The following is a 15,265-nucleotide window of genomic DNA, read 5'->3' as shown; positions in this document are numbered from 1 at the left end:
TCTTTTTGTTTGTTTTTTTGCAGACATGGCAAAAAATAAAATAAATAAATAATAATAATTAAAACAATAAATAAAAATAACAAAATAAATAACTCTTAACATGTTTTATTTTTTTAAAAAAAGGATTATACAGGTTTTGCAATATCATTGTAATATGACTGTTTATGTATTATTGTGCAAGGTTTAGTGAGAATGAAGGAATTGCAAAACGCCAGCCTGTCAAACACTGACAACAATATTTTGGGTAAAGATAGTCGATTATCAGTATTAGTATTTTAATATCCAAACAAATGTTGCAATGGAATTTCTGGAATCCAATGTGTCCCTTTTTCTGACTACAGTAGAATAGTATATATCTACTGTAGTGTGTGTGTGTGTGTGTGTGTGTGTGTGTGTGTGTGTGTGTGTGTGTGTGTGTGTGTGTGTGTGTGTGTGTGTGTGTGTGTGTGTGTGTGTGTGTGTGTGTGTGTGTGTGTGTGTGTGTGTGTGTGTGTGTGTGTGTGTGTGTGTGTGTGTGTGTGTGTGTGTGTGTGTGTGCGCCTGCGTGCGATAATAAGGACTGTTGATCTCCCAGCCTTGTTCCTAGCAGTGCCCACGCCCCGGGCCCCTTCATTTGCATTAAGTGCATTTGTTTTAACAAAGCCCAGATTGTATGAAGAGCCACACACACGCTCTTGGAAAGTGCTCCCAGTCACTTATGATTTACTTCAATTGTTTTGAAGTTATTGTCCTCCGATTAAGTTTGAGTCCATTGTCTGGGTTGGAGGGCTGATCAGGCTTTATTAAGCATTGCACTTTTCCTAGGAAATTACCTCGAGTCCTGAGAGCCATGGATGATTTCTCACTGGGAAGAAATAAAGCCTCTCCTGGCCTCTCCCTATTCCCTCATGTATGAATGAGCATGCACTAACAGACAGCTACACAGGATGCTGAGAGCGCAGATCCAAACTGGAAGCGACACTAACGAATGAAATAAGTTATTCATGTGGGTATTATTGCCGAAGAGCTGAAATGCAATTTGATATAATTGCTGGAGCAGTATCCACTAATATGTTCTCAGCTGAGAGCAATCAGACTGTTATGTCAAACACATGAATCTGATTTTAAAAGTGTGATTCCTTGGTTTGAGTTCTATTCATAGATGGACTGACACTAGATCTCTTTAATGATTGTGTGCTGAAATTACTGGAGCTGCTAATGAATGGTGGAGCGGTAAACTAACAGTGAGACGGATGGTTCATTTCACAGGATTGTCAGTGTCACTCAGCTGCTATAGCTGTTGGGGAAATGCACAGATTGCTTCCTTTCATAATTACAATTGGGAGGAGTAAATATTACGTGTGAATGTTGAAGTCTAGCTCCAGTGTTTGTGCATTTCCACTCAAGGACTCTATCTGATTTGTTTCAGATGCATGCTGTCAGTAAAGGGCTCCATTTATTTCTGCTAAAAGTTTAAAATAAAAACGGCACTGTGTCGTTTTTGTAGGATCTAATATATAAAACTGTACAATGTCCTTTTAAACAAAAAACATTGTGGAACTCTTATAATATTGTTTACTTATTGCTTCGATCAGCAAATACTGCAATTGTTGTGTCAGCAGCAACAATTTCAGAGATGAATATCTCTAAATGAGCCCAAACTATGAATACAGGTTTTATATTGTGTGCTGCTGGTCACGATCTGCAGGCCGAGCTTAACGTGCCCAACATGTTGATGGAGAAAGTGATATTAATGTGCTTCCCACATGCTTCATACCTGGAACTGGTTATAGAAAGCAGATGGGTGAATGTGAGAACCTGTGGGAAGTCAAGTGTGGAATCACCATGACAGTCTGGACATCAGATGCCATGATGGCTTTCAAACAGCAAACACACTCAGCTCACATCACACTGAAAAAAACTGGAACGTTGACTTTAATTAAATGTGTTTTGTTAACAAATTTCACATAATATACTCTATTAGGTTAGTTTAAAGCAATAATATTAAGCTAAACCTTATTATGTTTTATTTAAACGTGATATTATTGCTTTCAACTAACCAAATACAGTTTTGTGAAATCTGTTGACATAATACATTTATTAAAGTCAACGTTTCAGATTTTCGGTGCATTTAAATGAAATGTTCTGTGTGCTTTCTATTGATTTTATTGTCTGTTCTGCCTCTTTCAGCTCAGGGATATGTGTGTGCAAGACTGGAGTGTATGGACCAAAATGTGATGAATGCCACCCGGGCTTCTACCACTTCAGCAGCACCGGCTGCCGGCCCTGCCAGTGTCAGAACCACACCAACTCGTGCCACCCACAGTCGGGTAAGTCTGCTGAGCTCAGCCATGTGTTACTGTTAGACTGATGCACGAAAGAGTGACTCAGGAATGAGTCCTAAAACCTGGAATGAGTTAGCATTTTCCCACTTCCAGGTCCCATGTGTTTTTGGTTAGATGTCTCAAATAATGTCTGTGGTGTGGTGCACAAGCTTTACAGATTTGCTCCTAAAAATGGTGGTCTCATAAAGACAAGTGTCTATATGAGAGTAATTCACATCATTAGCCAGAACATTAGCTGCCATTAGCTTAGCAGTGTTCTCATGTGACCCGGCTGTAGTCCCGTTTCAAACCACATTAGATTTTTACTTCTGCCGCTTGCATTTACAGTTTAAATATCATAACAGCTGTGTAGGTGGAGATCATCCTGCTGAACAAAATGTAGCTATCATAAACCATCATTCACACAGATCTTGTTTTCTGGAATATTCCTATATCCAACTGAAAAATCCCATCACCTGCAAATACACTTCATCACTCAAGATTCAATTCAAGGTTCAAGGGTTTTATTATCATGTGCACAGGAGCTACAATGTGGTTGACATGAAAGTCTAAGGTCCTGAGCTCCTCCAACAATGCAACATATTATAATAGGACAAAATAAGAAAATAAAAGTAGGATAAATTAGAATAAAATAGTGCAGATGAAGTTAACTATATACAATACATTTATAAAATAAATAAATATAATAAGCTAAATTACGCATGGAATGTTGAAAGTGAGGATTCTATGAACTTGTAAATAGAAATAAATATAAGAACAGAATGTAAGATTAAATATTGTACAGTGAAATTCAATTAAATACTGTTTGCGTATTTGAGACTAAGTGATAACTATTAATATAATAAATAATACATTGTAAGATGCAACCAGATAAATGTTTTGGGTTATGGAGGCTCAGGTGTTTAGCAGTCTTATTGCCTTTGGGATGAAACTATCATTGCAATCTTCACTGTTTCATTTATGAAGATTGTCTTGCTGTATAAAATGTGTAGGTTTCATAAATGTTTGCCTCAGATTGTCTGCAATAATTCAAAATCCAGCACTGCAGCTCGGGATTGTTCTAAAATTGAAAAGTAGAAGTACTCAGATCTTGTACTTGAGTAAAAGTAGAAGTACTCAGATCTTGTTCTTGAGTAAAAGTAGAAGTACTCAGATCTTGTACTTGAGTAAAAGTAGAAGTACTCAGATCTTGTACTTGAGTAAAAGTAGAAGTACTCAGATCTGGTACTTGAGTAAAAGTAGAAGTACTCAGATCCTGTACTTGAGTAAAAGTAGAAGTACTCAGATATTGTACTTGAGTAAAAGTAGAAGTACTCAGATCTTGTACTTGAGTAAAAGTAGAAGTACTCAGATCTTGTACTTGAGTAAAAGTAGGAGTACTCAGATCTGGTACTTGAGTAAAAGTAGAAGTACTAAGATCTTGTTCTCGAGTAAAAGTAGAAGTACTCAGATCTTGTACTTGAGTAAAAGTAGAAGTACTCAGATCAGGTACTTGAGTAAAAGTAGAAGTACTCAGATCCTGTACTTGAGTAAAAGTAGAAGTACTCAGATATTGTTCTTGAGTAAAAGTAGAAGTACTCAGATCAGGTACTTGAGTAAAAGTAGAAGTACTCAGATCCTGTACTTGAGTAAAAGTAGAAGTACTCAGATATTGTTCTTGAGTAAAAGTAGAAGTACTCAGATCTTGTACTTGAGTAAAAGTAGAAGTATTCTGATCTTGTACTTGAGTAAAAGTAGAAGTACTCAGGTCTTGTACTTGAGTAAAAGTAGAAGTACTCAGACCTTGTACTTGAGTAAAAGTAGAAGTACTCAGATTTGGTTCTTGAGTAAAAGTAGAAGTACTCAGATCCTGTACTTGAGTAAAAGTAGAAGTACTCAGATATTGTTCTTGAGTAAAAGTAGAAGTACTCAGATCTTGTACTTGAGTAAAAGTAGAAGTATTCTGATCTTGTACTTGAGTAAAAGTAGAAGTACTCAGGTCTTGTACTTGAGTAAAAGTAGAAGTACTCAGGTCTTGTACTTGAGTAAAGTAGAAGTACTCAGGTCTTGTACTTGAGTAAAAGTAGAAGTATTCTGATCTTGTACTTGAGTAAAAGTAGAAGTACTCAGGTCTTGTACTTGAGTAAAGTAGAAGTACTCAGGTCTTGTACTTGAGTAAAGTAGAAGTACCAGAGTGTAGGAATACTCTGTCACAGTAAAGGTATTCTAAATGTTCCTCCAGTGAAAGTAGAAAGTACTCTCATCTAAATGTACTTAAAGTAGCGACAGTAAAAGTAGTCATTGTTTGATTGGTCCATTTCAGAATAATATCTCTGATATGTTTTATAATGATTGATCATTAAAGTGTTCTCAGAGCTGGTAAAGGTGCAGCTAGTTTGAATGGCTTTGTATACTGCAGGGTAGCTGCTGAATTTACTGCAGGTGAACTAAAGTCTGAATTAAGGGCTGATCATATTTACCATCATTAATCCAAGTCTGTAAAGTAACTAAAGGGATTAAACACATGTAGTGGAGTAAAAGTACACCATTCACCTCTGAACTGTAGTGGGGTAGAAATACAAAGTAGCAGGAAAAAATGAATATTCAAGTAGAGTACAAGTATCTAAAAATGTTACTTAACTTTACTTTACTTTACTTTACTTGAGTAAATGTACTCAGTTACTTCCCACCTCTGAAAACAGGTGATCCCATTTTACAATGATAAGCTTTATTATAGATTAAACAGCCATCAAGTACATTAAGAAGATAGATTATCCTTTAATCTGAAATAATGTCAGCATCTTTTCATTGATCTCATGCACCGTTATTCAATCACCAGAAGCTTTGTGATGTCTCTATATCTCCTCTCTAAAACCATATGACAATGACATGCTGATTAGTGCCTTTATTGAACGCACTGCTGTTTTGTGTGGTTCCTTTCTACGAGGAGTCAGAGCTCTGAAGAGTAACGGAGCAATGTTTGCCAATATAATGCTCATTAAGTTCCTAATAACTTTAAACCATTAGCTTTGTGTACATTAGCACCTGGGTACTATATGCTGAAGATAGACACTAACACAAAGTACACAAACCCCCCGGTGTGTTTGAAGTAAATATTTAGCGGGGAACTGCAACTAAAACTAAGGAGATCAGGAAATGTTCTAGAGAAGAAGCAACTGTAACATGTTGTAAACCCAGTTTCCAGTGTGATTTAAGGTTCTCCTATCTCCGATCACATGTGGAGGAGGATTGCTGCTCACCTCCCAGTGGTCATGACACCACATGGGGGTGGGGTGGGATGGGGGGGGACAGATGGAGAAAACTGTGTCTGGGTTCAGTCTTCACTGTACTGTGGATTAACAAAGCTCAGGTTTTAAAGCTCCTCCTGAAAGACTCACCCTGCTCTCCCACTTACTCAGGAGCACATGCTAATTATACAGACTCCCAAACAGCGGGGCCCTTAGATAAACATGACAGGGATCCATCACTTCCAACAGGACCGACAGGTTGTCCCCGCACTGACCTGATTTACCTGCTGAAAAAAAGAATGCGGAGAAAAATAAAGATTTTTAGTTTATCATGAAAAACAGTTACTTTCCACAAGAACACAAGTTTTGCAATGTTAAAGTTATGTCATACTCACCTCTGAACCTTGGAAGCACACATGTTTAGAGATATGAGGAAAAGAGCAGATAGTGTGGGAGGTGCACAGTAGCGGCAGGTCAAAGGAATCCCACAATAAATCATTTCACTGAGGAAAGCCATCATTTCACATCAACAGCAGTATATTAAGAGCTGTTGTTACTCATCACTGGGCCATCATTTAGTGTAGGAAAGCACCTACCTCCAGACCAAAGCCAAAGCCCTCTTTAACAACTCTTTAGGCAGTAATGTAGAGTCTGCTGCAGTGACTCAGACGCCTTCAGCAGCACCTCTGTTGACTCTGGGTGAATTCATGGTTTGAGCCAGTGTTCCACCGACACAGCAAGCTAAGCACAATGACTCAACCACAGGCAAGCTCAACTGCAAACAGCATTGTAGTGAAAACACCATCACAAATATTTACATCAACAATAAATGACTGTATTGTGGGAATTCAAAAAATCAGTATATTGCCACATTTTTTTCATTTTATCTACAGTGAAAATTACTTTTACCGTCTATGGAATTTAAAATGACTGTGTGGATAGCACCTAAAATGGGCAATAATTACCTACGTGTATCAACTTCAATAATAACCCTTATATATGAGAGATATGTAGTTTATTTATTTTCTACTTTTTTATTCATATATTTATGTTATATATATATATTCGTATTTTCGCTCTTTTATGCAGTCTCTCCACTCTCAACATTCCAACAACTTGAGGTGATAGAGTAGCTCCGTATTCTTTCTGCTCTTATTCTCTTCTCTCTTTTCTTTTCCTCCTTGTTGTGTTTACGATAACGATAAAATGGATCATCACAAGTCAGTACTGCAAAGCAAAATCCGGCTCTGTAAGGACGTGCAAACGCGTCAGGATTAGGTTTCATAAAGATTGATTTGCAGAAACTTTTTGCCCCCTGTTTCACCGCTCATGTAACTTAACGCTGTAATATTTAATTCAGTCTGTGTGCACACTGGAGTGAAATCTGCAGGCAAGACTGACCTTTACCTCCATCTTAAAATATACGAATAAGTGAGCAAGGACAGGTTTCTAAAAGAAATGTCTGTGTTTGTGGATGTGTGACTGGCTGTGTTCTGTGTTTGTTTTCCCTCTTTTCTTACTTGTTTTTCTGTACTCTGTTTGATTTGTCGATTATATAAATGTTACAATTTTAAGGATCATGAGGAATAAATCAGTAGAATATATAAAGAGCTTATTTTTTCTTTTTCTTAAACCACAAATATAGTGTCAAAGACAGATATAGAGAACTTCTTGATCAGGAGTTAGCCTTCTTTAAAAACCTGATCCGTTCGTTCCACTCAGTATGATTTCCATCTGAAATTACACACCAATCTAATAACATCAAAACCCATACTGTTGGAATGATTATGTCAGCCCTTATAAAGTAAAGTTACTGTATATATACAAGTGACATATCCCCTAGACTATCCCAAGTATTTGAGAATCTCCAGAAACAAATCAGCACAATCTTAGACTAAAAAGCAATTGTTATCAAAAATGTAATTTCTGTTTGTAATATTGATAATTGATATCAGAGTTTGATACTTCTGTGTCTGTGTGTTGTTACAATATTGCCCCCCTCCCCTTAATCATGTGATCCTGTTCTGTCCTGCAGGAGTGTGCCTGAACTGTGAGGGTAACACCCAGGGAACCAACTGTGAGGAGTGTAAGCCCGGTTTCTACCGCCGCCCGGGAGCTGACCCCACCCAGGCCTGTGCACCCTGTCCCTGTTCCAACTCCACCTCCACCGGCACGTGTCAACCCGGTCAGTGGCTCACATGCACATGAGGCAGCAAGGGAAGCACTTTATCCTTTGTTGTTACAGAGATATGGATGGATGGAGAGATAGATACCTCTAATATACCACTCTACTGAACATATAAACATAGTGTCCTATATCCATTAAAACCATGTGTACAGGTGCTTGAAATGAAAGTAAAATATATCCTGTGAGGGAGTGTAAGTAGGCAGCAGTATGTAAGTACAGTCACCTCGCTGGTTTAATAAACAACTATAAGTCCGTTTGGAGTGTCTATAAGGTAACATTCAGGACATTTTATGTGGAAGTCCAATAGAGTATCATTAAGAAACGAGTCAGCATTTCACCTCTTCCAGTTACCTCATCTACAAGATGGCTGAAAAAGGCCTGCGTTAACACAAGCGGGAGAAGTTTCCACATGCTGTTCTACCACATAAACTATGTCTGCCCCACTGGTGTAGGTATCAATATGTGCGTTTGCCACAGAACATATTTTTGCAAAATGCAATGTAAAGATCCCAGAGGTGTTTGATGAGGGAGCAATGCTAACTTCCAGGTCAGCCTTCACAAGTGCGTCATCACTATGGAAGTCATCACTATGTTTAGTGTCTTCTTATTATCAACAGTAGTGCATAAGAGCTTCCACTCCTACCATTATTTACCTTACAAAAAAAAGCCTAAAAAGTCATACACAAATACTCACTCAATGGTCATCTGCCCTCCGGGCCTGGTGGTGTTTTCCAGTTTAGCCTTCACGGGTCCTTAGCGCGCCTCTGATTGGAGGTTTTACTCGTCACTGTGCCGCACACAGGCTCTCACAGATGTTCAGCCTCAGCATTCAACTGGACCTGCCCACGGTGACATTGATCCAGCGGAGGGATTCTGTTTCCAATGGCATCAGAGGACAATCCGAGCAAAGGAGGGGCACCGCTGATGGTTCCCACCCCGGGCTCTCTGCTGCTTTTCTTCCACCTTAGCATCAACTTAAATACTGTCAAATGTATTCTTGTCCAAAACATCCTCTGCACAGGTTTTTTGGGGTCCTACTTTTGGGTTTTAGTTTTCAATACAAGCAAGGTAGTTATTATTATTTTGACTATATTTATTCAGTACAACTTTAGTTCTGAAGTTGGACTCGTTAGCAGCAGGGTGCCCCCTGCAGTGTGTCCTGCATCACAGTCCCGTGATGGGACGACCGCTGGATGCAAAGAACACCCTGTGAGCAGGAGAACCCCGCTTTCTGGTACAGCAGAGCACACACTGATGAATGTAGATCTTTTACAGACCACATTCAGACTCATTCAAAGCTCTGCTCTTTGGTCCTTGGTATTCTGACACCCAAACCTGACATGGACGATGTTTTAAAATATATTTCCACTGTCAAACATCACTGTAGCAGTACTGTTGATATCTGAACATGACATCATGTCATATACTTGTATCCAATTGTTCAAAGTGAAAAGAGAAGTGAAGGAGAGAAGCCAACGCCTGTGTGTGTGTGTGTGTGTGTGTGTGTGTGTGTGTGTGTGTGTGTGTGTGTGTGTGTGTGTGTGTGTGTGTGTGTGTGTGTGTGTGTGTGTGTGTGTGTGTGTGTGTGTGTGTGTGTGTGTGTGTGTGTGTGTGTGTGTGTGTGTGTGTGTGTGTGTGTGTGTGTGAACTCTACAACAACAAGCAATATAATTCTCCAACCACTACCAAGGCAGGGCAAACAAACAATAAGGTTCATAATAATGCATTTGCTATGTACTGCCAACTGCCATTGTTTGTTTGGAGGTAGATGTGCAAGTAGTGACATGTTTAAATGCCAACGGTTTCCAGTCAGTTTAAGTGAACTTAAGAGCATTAAATCAGACACATAGTAAATAGTTGACATTCGGAAATACAAGACTATGGAAGTAAAATAATCCCCTGTACGAGGGGAAATTATCCAAAAAACAAGCAAGGCTTAGTTTAGCTTGTGGTTGGTGTTATCTTTGAACAGAGCCAGACAGTTACTGTTATCTAGTGGGCTGATGGCAGTTTCTTATTTTACACCCAGTCTGAAAGCAAATACAAATACTCCATGTATTATAATATTGAACTGCTGCTGTTAAAGTCCAAAGACATAAAGTCCAACACGTTTGTGTCAGTTATGGTTTTGAAGGGACCTTCCAGTCTTAGTCAGTCCCACACATACAGTGAACACAACTGAATTCAAATTCAGTTCCATTAGTGAACTGAATGGCCTTTCTTACTTTTAAGAAGCATTCACATAGTTCATGAATCAAAGCATCTTGAGTGGCAGGACGTTTCAGACATTAGTTCCAGCCTCTGTTCATCTAGTCATGGAGAGAGATGCATTCTCTCACCTGCCTCCCGATCCACAGCGACCCGCCTGACTGACATTTCTGTAGTCTGCGTTTCCAGATCAGCAGATAGGTCCCGGTCCCCTCACGTGGAGCAGTATTTGGTGATAGGGTTTTGTCTCTACACACTGCTCCCCCCACATAAATCATTGAAAATGTTATTAATGTGTTTTTATTAATTCACCAAATAATCTTCTTAACTTCCAGAAACCTCTTAACTTGCCAATACTATCCTAACTGCTTGATAACCAAGACGTTGTATCCTAACTAGAGATTTAAAAAAAAAAAGGTACACCACACACATCTAAACTCTAGTAACCCAGAGAGATCCTTTATTATATACTTTCCTCGGGTAAGTGCTAGCTGACGTGTTTAATCTGCCCTCATGTTGCCTTTACACAACCGGCTAAATGTCAAAAGGCAGAATTCACTGGAGGCTAGTGGCAGAGTCTAACCATGTGCTGTGGGATGATGAAGAACCCCTCAGAAGCAGGGACCGGCTGCACCATGACCCTGGATGTAGCTGATCAGCTAACACCTTTGTTAGCTAGTTGTAGCATGGGTTGCTTGGTGAAAGCTGATAAGAGGTGAAGGATGGAGTATTTCAAATGAGTTGAGACTCTATACTAGAGTTCTTTTAATCTCTATTTGGGATTTACAGTGACCTTCCTGTATAGCCCCTCTTCCTTCAACTCCAGGCTGCCGCTGCTCTACTTACAACACACCCAAAAGTCTCTGATGGGTTTGGATCTGGGTTGAACTGCAGTCACTTCACATTCCTTAACCAGCCTTTGTTTTCGGCCTTAAATGTCATTGTGAAACACCAGACTAACCTGGTACACCTTAATGCTTAAGTCATGTGAGTCATGAAGACATTCTCACACCATCCTCCGGTGCAGAGAGGATGGGAACATGGAATCATGTTTGCCGCCTGCCACTGGCATGTCACAACAGGCACAAAATTCACCTGAGCAGAATCTCTCCAATAGCTGCAGAGCTCCAGGCTCGTGCCCCTAGGGTGCTGGGAGCCATATCTGTCTTCCACCAATGGGAGAATCTCTCTGTTATCACGTTGTTAAGGTGAATTATCCCGTGTGTTTATTGTATCAACGGAGGAGCCGGGTGTGAGCCGGAGCCCTGCAGCTAGTCTCTGTGTTTGAGAAAGGACCCCAATGCTGCCTCCACTTCCACCTTTCCCCAGCAGTGTGTGAAGAGCTCCCCTGCAAACATGTTATTTACTGAACAGTTGTCAGGAAGTTTCACCAGATATTTCTCTAACTGGACACGCCCACATCTCATCAAAAATCATCAAATCTACACACCAATCGTGTTCCTTCAGTCAAAGATAACCTAGTTATCAAGTAACCTGTTTCAGTGAGCGGCAGCACTATAGGATAACCCAGTTCAGTTCATCAAGATTTCTGATTACTTCTGTTTAAAATGGGCCACGCTATTTTCATAGTCATTGAACTTCTTTTTTTTAAATTAGAGATAATGGACATGTAAAATATCAAAGACATATTCCCATGCATTCTCCAACAGCTCAAGTCTTCAGAATGGATGTTGAAATATATTCACAGCTAAAGTTTAAACTAACAATCCTTTTTTATTATCGATTCATTCCGGGATTATTTTCTTGATTAATGCACATTATCAGTCAAACACCAAATGATGTTAAAGTTGCAATGATATAAGAAGGACAAAGCAGCAACTCAGATTTAAAAAGCTTTTACAGTTTAAATGTTTGACATGATAAAATCTCTGTGATTGTGGAGTCGCTTAATGGGTTCATTGTTTCATTCTGTTCTGCTAGCAGACAGGACAGCAAAGGAAACCAGGTTACACAAATGAATATTGTATAACTTAACCTCCAATTCAGAATCCTTCACAGTGTAAGCCGTGTTACGCCAGTTGACAAATCATCCACATCAAACTGCTCTCGTACCCAATCTGCAAACGGCCTTTTGAGACTTCCATTCAGCGTTGCATCACTGCATTTACTCAGTTATTCTTCATCATGTCATCGCACCTTGCCATTCCCCTTTCTGGTCCAATGGCTGACGACGCTGCCGTGTCCTGCCGCTCCATTGGTAGAAGTCTGTGTGGCAACACGTATAGATGCACTTAGGCTGCCAGGTTATGTTTGCCCCGAGGTTGTGCAATGTGGGAGGAAGGGACACAAACCAGGCTGAGCTGAGCTGGGACAGCATGAGCACAGCTGGCCCATTTCAGCGCCAGTCAGGCAGCAATGGGGGGGGCATTATATTCTCTGTTTGGACAGAAACACGAGGACAGGATCACACATGTGCTCAGGAGGAGAGTGGCTCTCTGTCAGTACTGTGTGTGGCTGCGGAGGATGTTTCAGACCAAACCTCCAAGTAGATGTTGCCCTGGCAACAGGGACAAATGGGATGATGCCACAATGCAGTACCATTGCTCAGGGAGGATAGATGCTTTTTTAATGTGCTGATGAGGCCTGTATATGAATAAGCTCCACACTGAGACATGGAGAGGTGAAATCGAGCATTGCACCGGTTCAGAATGTGGGTCACACACATTCAATCATCCATGTATGATTGCATCTTTACTCAGTGGTACAGGAGGGCCGGGCTCATCCGGTTTAGCCTGAGGTTCATCAAATATTTGTGTTCACTTAATTTCTCTTTCAATCTTAAGTTTTTCCACTTCTTGTATGAGTCAGACAGTCAGTGTGTGGCAGCGGAGAGGAGGAGTACGGTACAGCAGCAGGTCTGAGAGCAGCTCATGTTTCCGCCTGGTTATATAGCCCAGCAGGCCGCTGCCTTTGACCCTCAGCAGAGGTTAAATCTAGCTTATCAGGAGCAGCCTGCACAGAGCTGGAGTACAACATCAACATGTGCATCACTAGATAGACTCCAACATGAAGTGCATTGCAAGGCCATTATCTGAGTCTGAATCATCCATCTGAGAGCTGTGGTGTGGGGAGGACGGGTGTCTGAATGAACAGCACCAGCTGGTCTGCAGAGCTGCATAGGATAGTGTTTGTGTGTGTTGTGTCAGTATTTACATGTCAGAATTATTTAAAGCTTCCACAGCCATGGTTGAGTCTTCATTGTTGGTGGGTGAGCCCACCCTGAGGCAGCCCCACCTTTTCTCTGAGGGATAACCCTAGCTCCTCTCCAAGCATGGCTCCAGGAGGATTCTAGTGCGGTGCAGTCAGGTGGTGTCTTGTGTTGACCCTATCATGACAGCCTATACAAATGTTTCCAACCAGAGCCCCTACCATGTGCTTTAACCCTCAGCATCATCCATTCACTGCTTCTTTGTGTTAAGGAGTTGATCTGATTTCCACTTTCTGAACACCTCCCTGTGGAGGTATTTCGTGTATGTCCCTATGCAAGGGACCCTAGGGCAGACCTCAGACATGCTTGGGGGATTGTATGACCCATCTGCCTGGGACACCATGAGATCCCAGAGGAGGAGTTGGAGGGCATGATTGGGGACAGGACATCTGGGCTCTGTATGGAAGCCTTCATACTACTACTATCATACTGTACTTAAACCTATCATTTATAAATGAATACAGTTGCCTCAGGTGTAGCATTATTTGGGTATAAATTGGAGCAGCTACATATTAAATCAATACTTGCCTTTCAGGTAAGACAGAATGTTGAAACGTAAAGCTGTAGAACCCTTCTAAATGGCCTCCTGGTTCTGTGACAAACATCTCTACAGACCCTGTGTTTGTAGAGATGTGATCCTTAGGTCATATTCTTGAGGGAAACGTGGTCCTTTGGGGACGCGGTGCTGCAGAGGCTGCTGACTCTTTTACTGTTTGACATTACCTGGCCCTCATAATGAATTTGAATCGATTCCAACTCCATCTGAGCATTAAAAAACTCCACTTAATAAAATTATTATCTGTGGTGTTTGGTGCTACTCATGAAACCTCACTGAGCCTTGAGTACTAAACCGTGTTTGAGAAAAGTATCAGTGATCTTACATTATGAAAATAAGAGAATAACCTGTAGTTCATGCACATCTGAGGGTAAGAAAGGTTTGAATGTAGTGAGGAAAGATGGGTGATTTAATATTCCATAGCTCTAAACTAACCAAATTTAGCTTCACTATCGATAACACAACATCTCACCATCCACAATGGCAAGTCACCTTTCTGTTTAATATAAGCTTCAATTATATGATTGAAATTGATCAGAATAACTTCGTTCCTCAGTCCCAGATCAATACCCTGTCATCTAGAGACACCTAGTGGTGCAAGTGTGAGCTCTTTCATTTTGAGACATGCGTGCACATTGGATATTAATAATCCATTTGACAAAATAGTAAATCAAATGATGTTTGTGATATTAACCGGTTGAGGTTCATACATGTTGATGAATTATAAAGAAAATAAGGTGTACAACCTTATAGTGATATATTGGCATTGTTAATAACGTATATATTGAACAAATGAAATGAAATGTAATAATCTTGTGTAAATAAGCATCTCACAGATCCTCAGTCAAATCCTTTTTTGAACAAAGTTTTACAGTTGTGGTTACAGAATGCATCTCTACTCTCTCTCTCTCTCTCCGTCAGATACTGTATAATGTGTATATAATATTGGTATTATGAGCAATCATGTTTAAGAATAAGATGTGATGCGGCATAATCTATTTTCTGATTTCGTCTTTGAAACCATTGAGTCCATAACAAGTGTTTTACAATCAAACGCCTTTCCAGAACATTAATACTCTTTAATAACTGCAGTTTAGCCTCCCTTGTAGCTGCATCATTAGCGGTGTTCGGCACTGATGTGTGTGTCTGTGTGTCTGTGTGTCTCTGTGCAGCTGGCAGTGACCCCCCAGTGTGTGATCAGTGCCTCTCCCGGTACAGTGGGCCGCAGTGTGACCAGTGTTCAGACGGCTTCTTCAAAGCTGCTGGGCTGTGTGTTCCATGTGACTGCAGTGGCAATGCAGACCCTCAGGATCCCGCCCCCTGTCACCCCGACACCGGAAAATGCAAATGCATCAACAACACAGACGGGGCCCGGTGCCAGCTCTGTGCCGAGGGCTTCATAGGAGACGCTGGAGTACACGACTGCACCCGTCCAAGTAAGAACCCAGCACAACATCCTCATAAGGGTCTCTGTTCACTGACTGTCAGGTAGAGAGAGTAGTTGAGGCGTCTCACTCACAGCTTCAAATCACT

At 40.6% G+C, this 15,265-nt stretch overlaps 2 protein-coding genes across 3 annotated transcripts in view; one reads left to right on the top strand and one right to left on the bottom strand.

Annotated features, from left to right (window-relative positions):
* The window catches only part of LOC134873403 (large ribosomal subunit protein uL29-like), an 87,476-nt gene that overhangs the window by 55,188 nt on the left and 17,023 nt on the right, over positions 1 to 15,265 (bottom strand). The window contains exon 1 of one of the 2 annotated variants that reach the window (XM_063896969.1): positions 4,534 to 4,537. The exons of the other annotated variant lie outside the window; for it this stretch is intronic. Within the exon in view, the coding sequence (XP_063753039.1) occupies positions 4,534 to 4,535 (2 nt within the window). The 5' untranslated portion in view covers positions 4,536 to 4,537. Of the gene's footprint in view, positions 1 to 4,533; positions 4,538 to 15,265 lie in introns of those variants that run through there. 2 annotated transcript variants of the gene reach the window in all.
* The window catches only part of si:ch211-158d24.2 (multiple epidermal growth factor-like domains protein 9), a 32,147-nt gene that overhangs the window by 13,555 nt on the left and 3,327 nt on the right, over positions 1 to 15,265 (top strand). The window contains exons 3-5 of the mRNA XM_063896965.1: positions 2,170 to 2,309; positions 7,587 to 7,736; positions 14,905 to 15,168. Coding sequence (XP_063753035.1) covers positions 2,170 to 2,309; positions 7,587 to 7,736; positions 14,905 to 15,168 — 554 coding nt within the window. The remainder of the gene's footprint in view (positions 1 to 2,169; positions 2,310 to 7,586; positions 7,737 to 14,904; positions 15,169 to 15,265) is intronic.

This window comes from Eleginops maclovinus, chromosome 12 (genome assembly GCF_036324505.1).
Source record: "Eleginops maclovinus isolate JMC-PN-2008 ecotype Puerto Natales chromosome 12, JC_Emac_rtc_rv5, whole genome shotgun sequence".
In the NCBI taxonomy this organism is placed as follows: Eukaryota; Metazoa; Chordata; class Actinopteri; order Perciformes; family Eleginopidae; genus Eleginops; species Eleginops maclovinus.
Note: the sequence above shows the minus strand (reverse complement) of the source record. Positions and strands in the feature narration are given on the sequence as shown.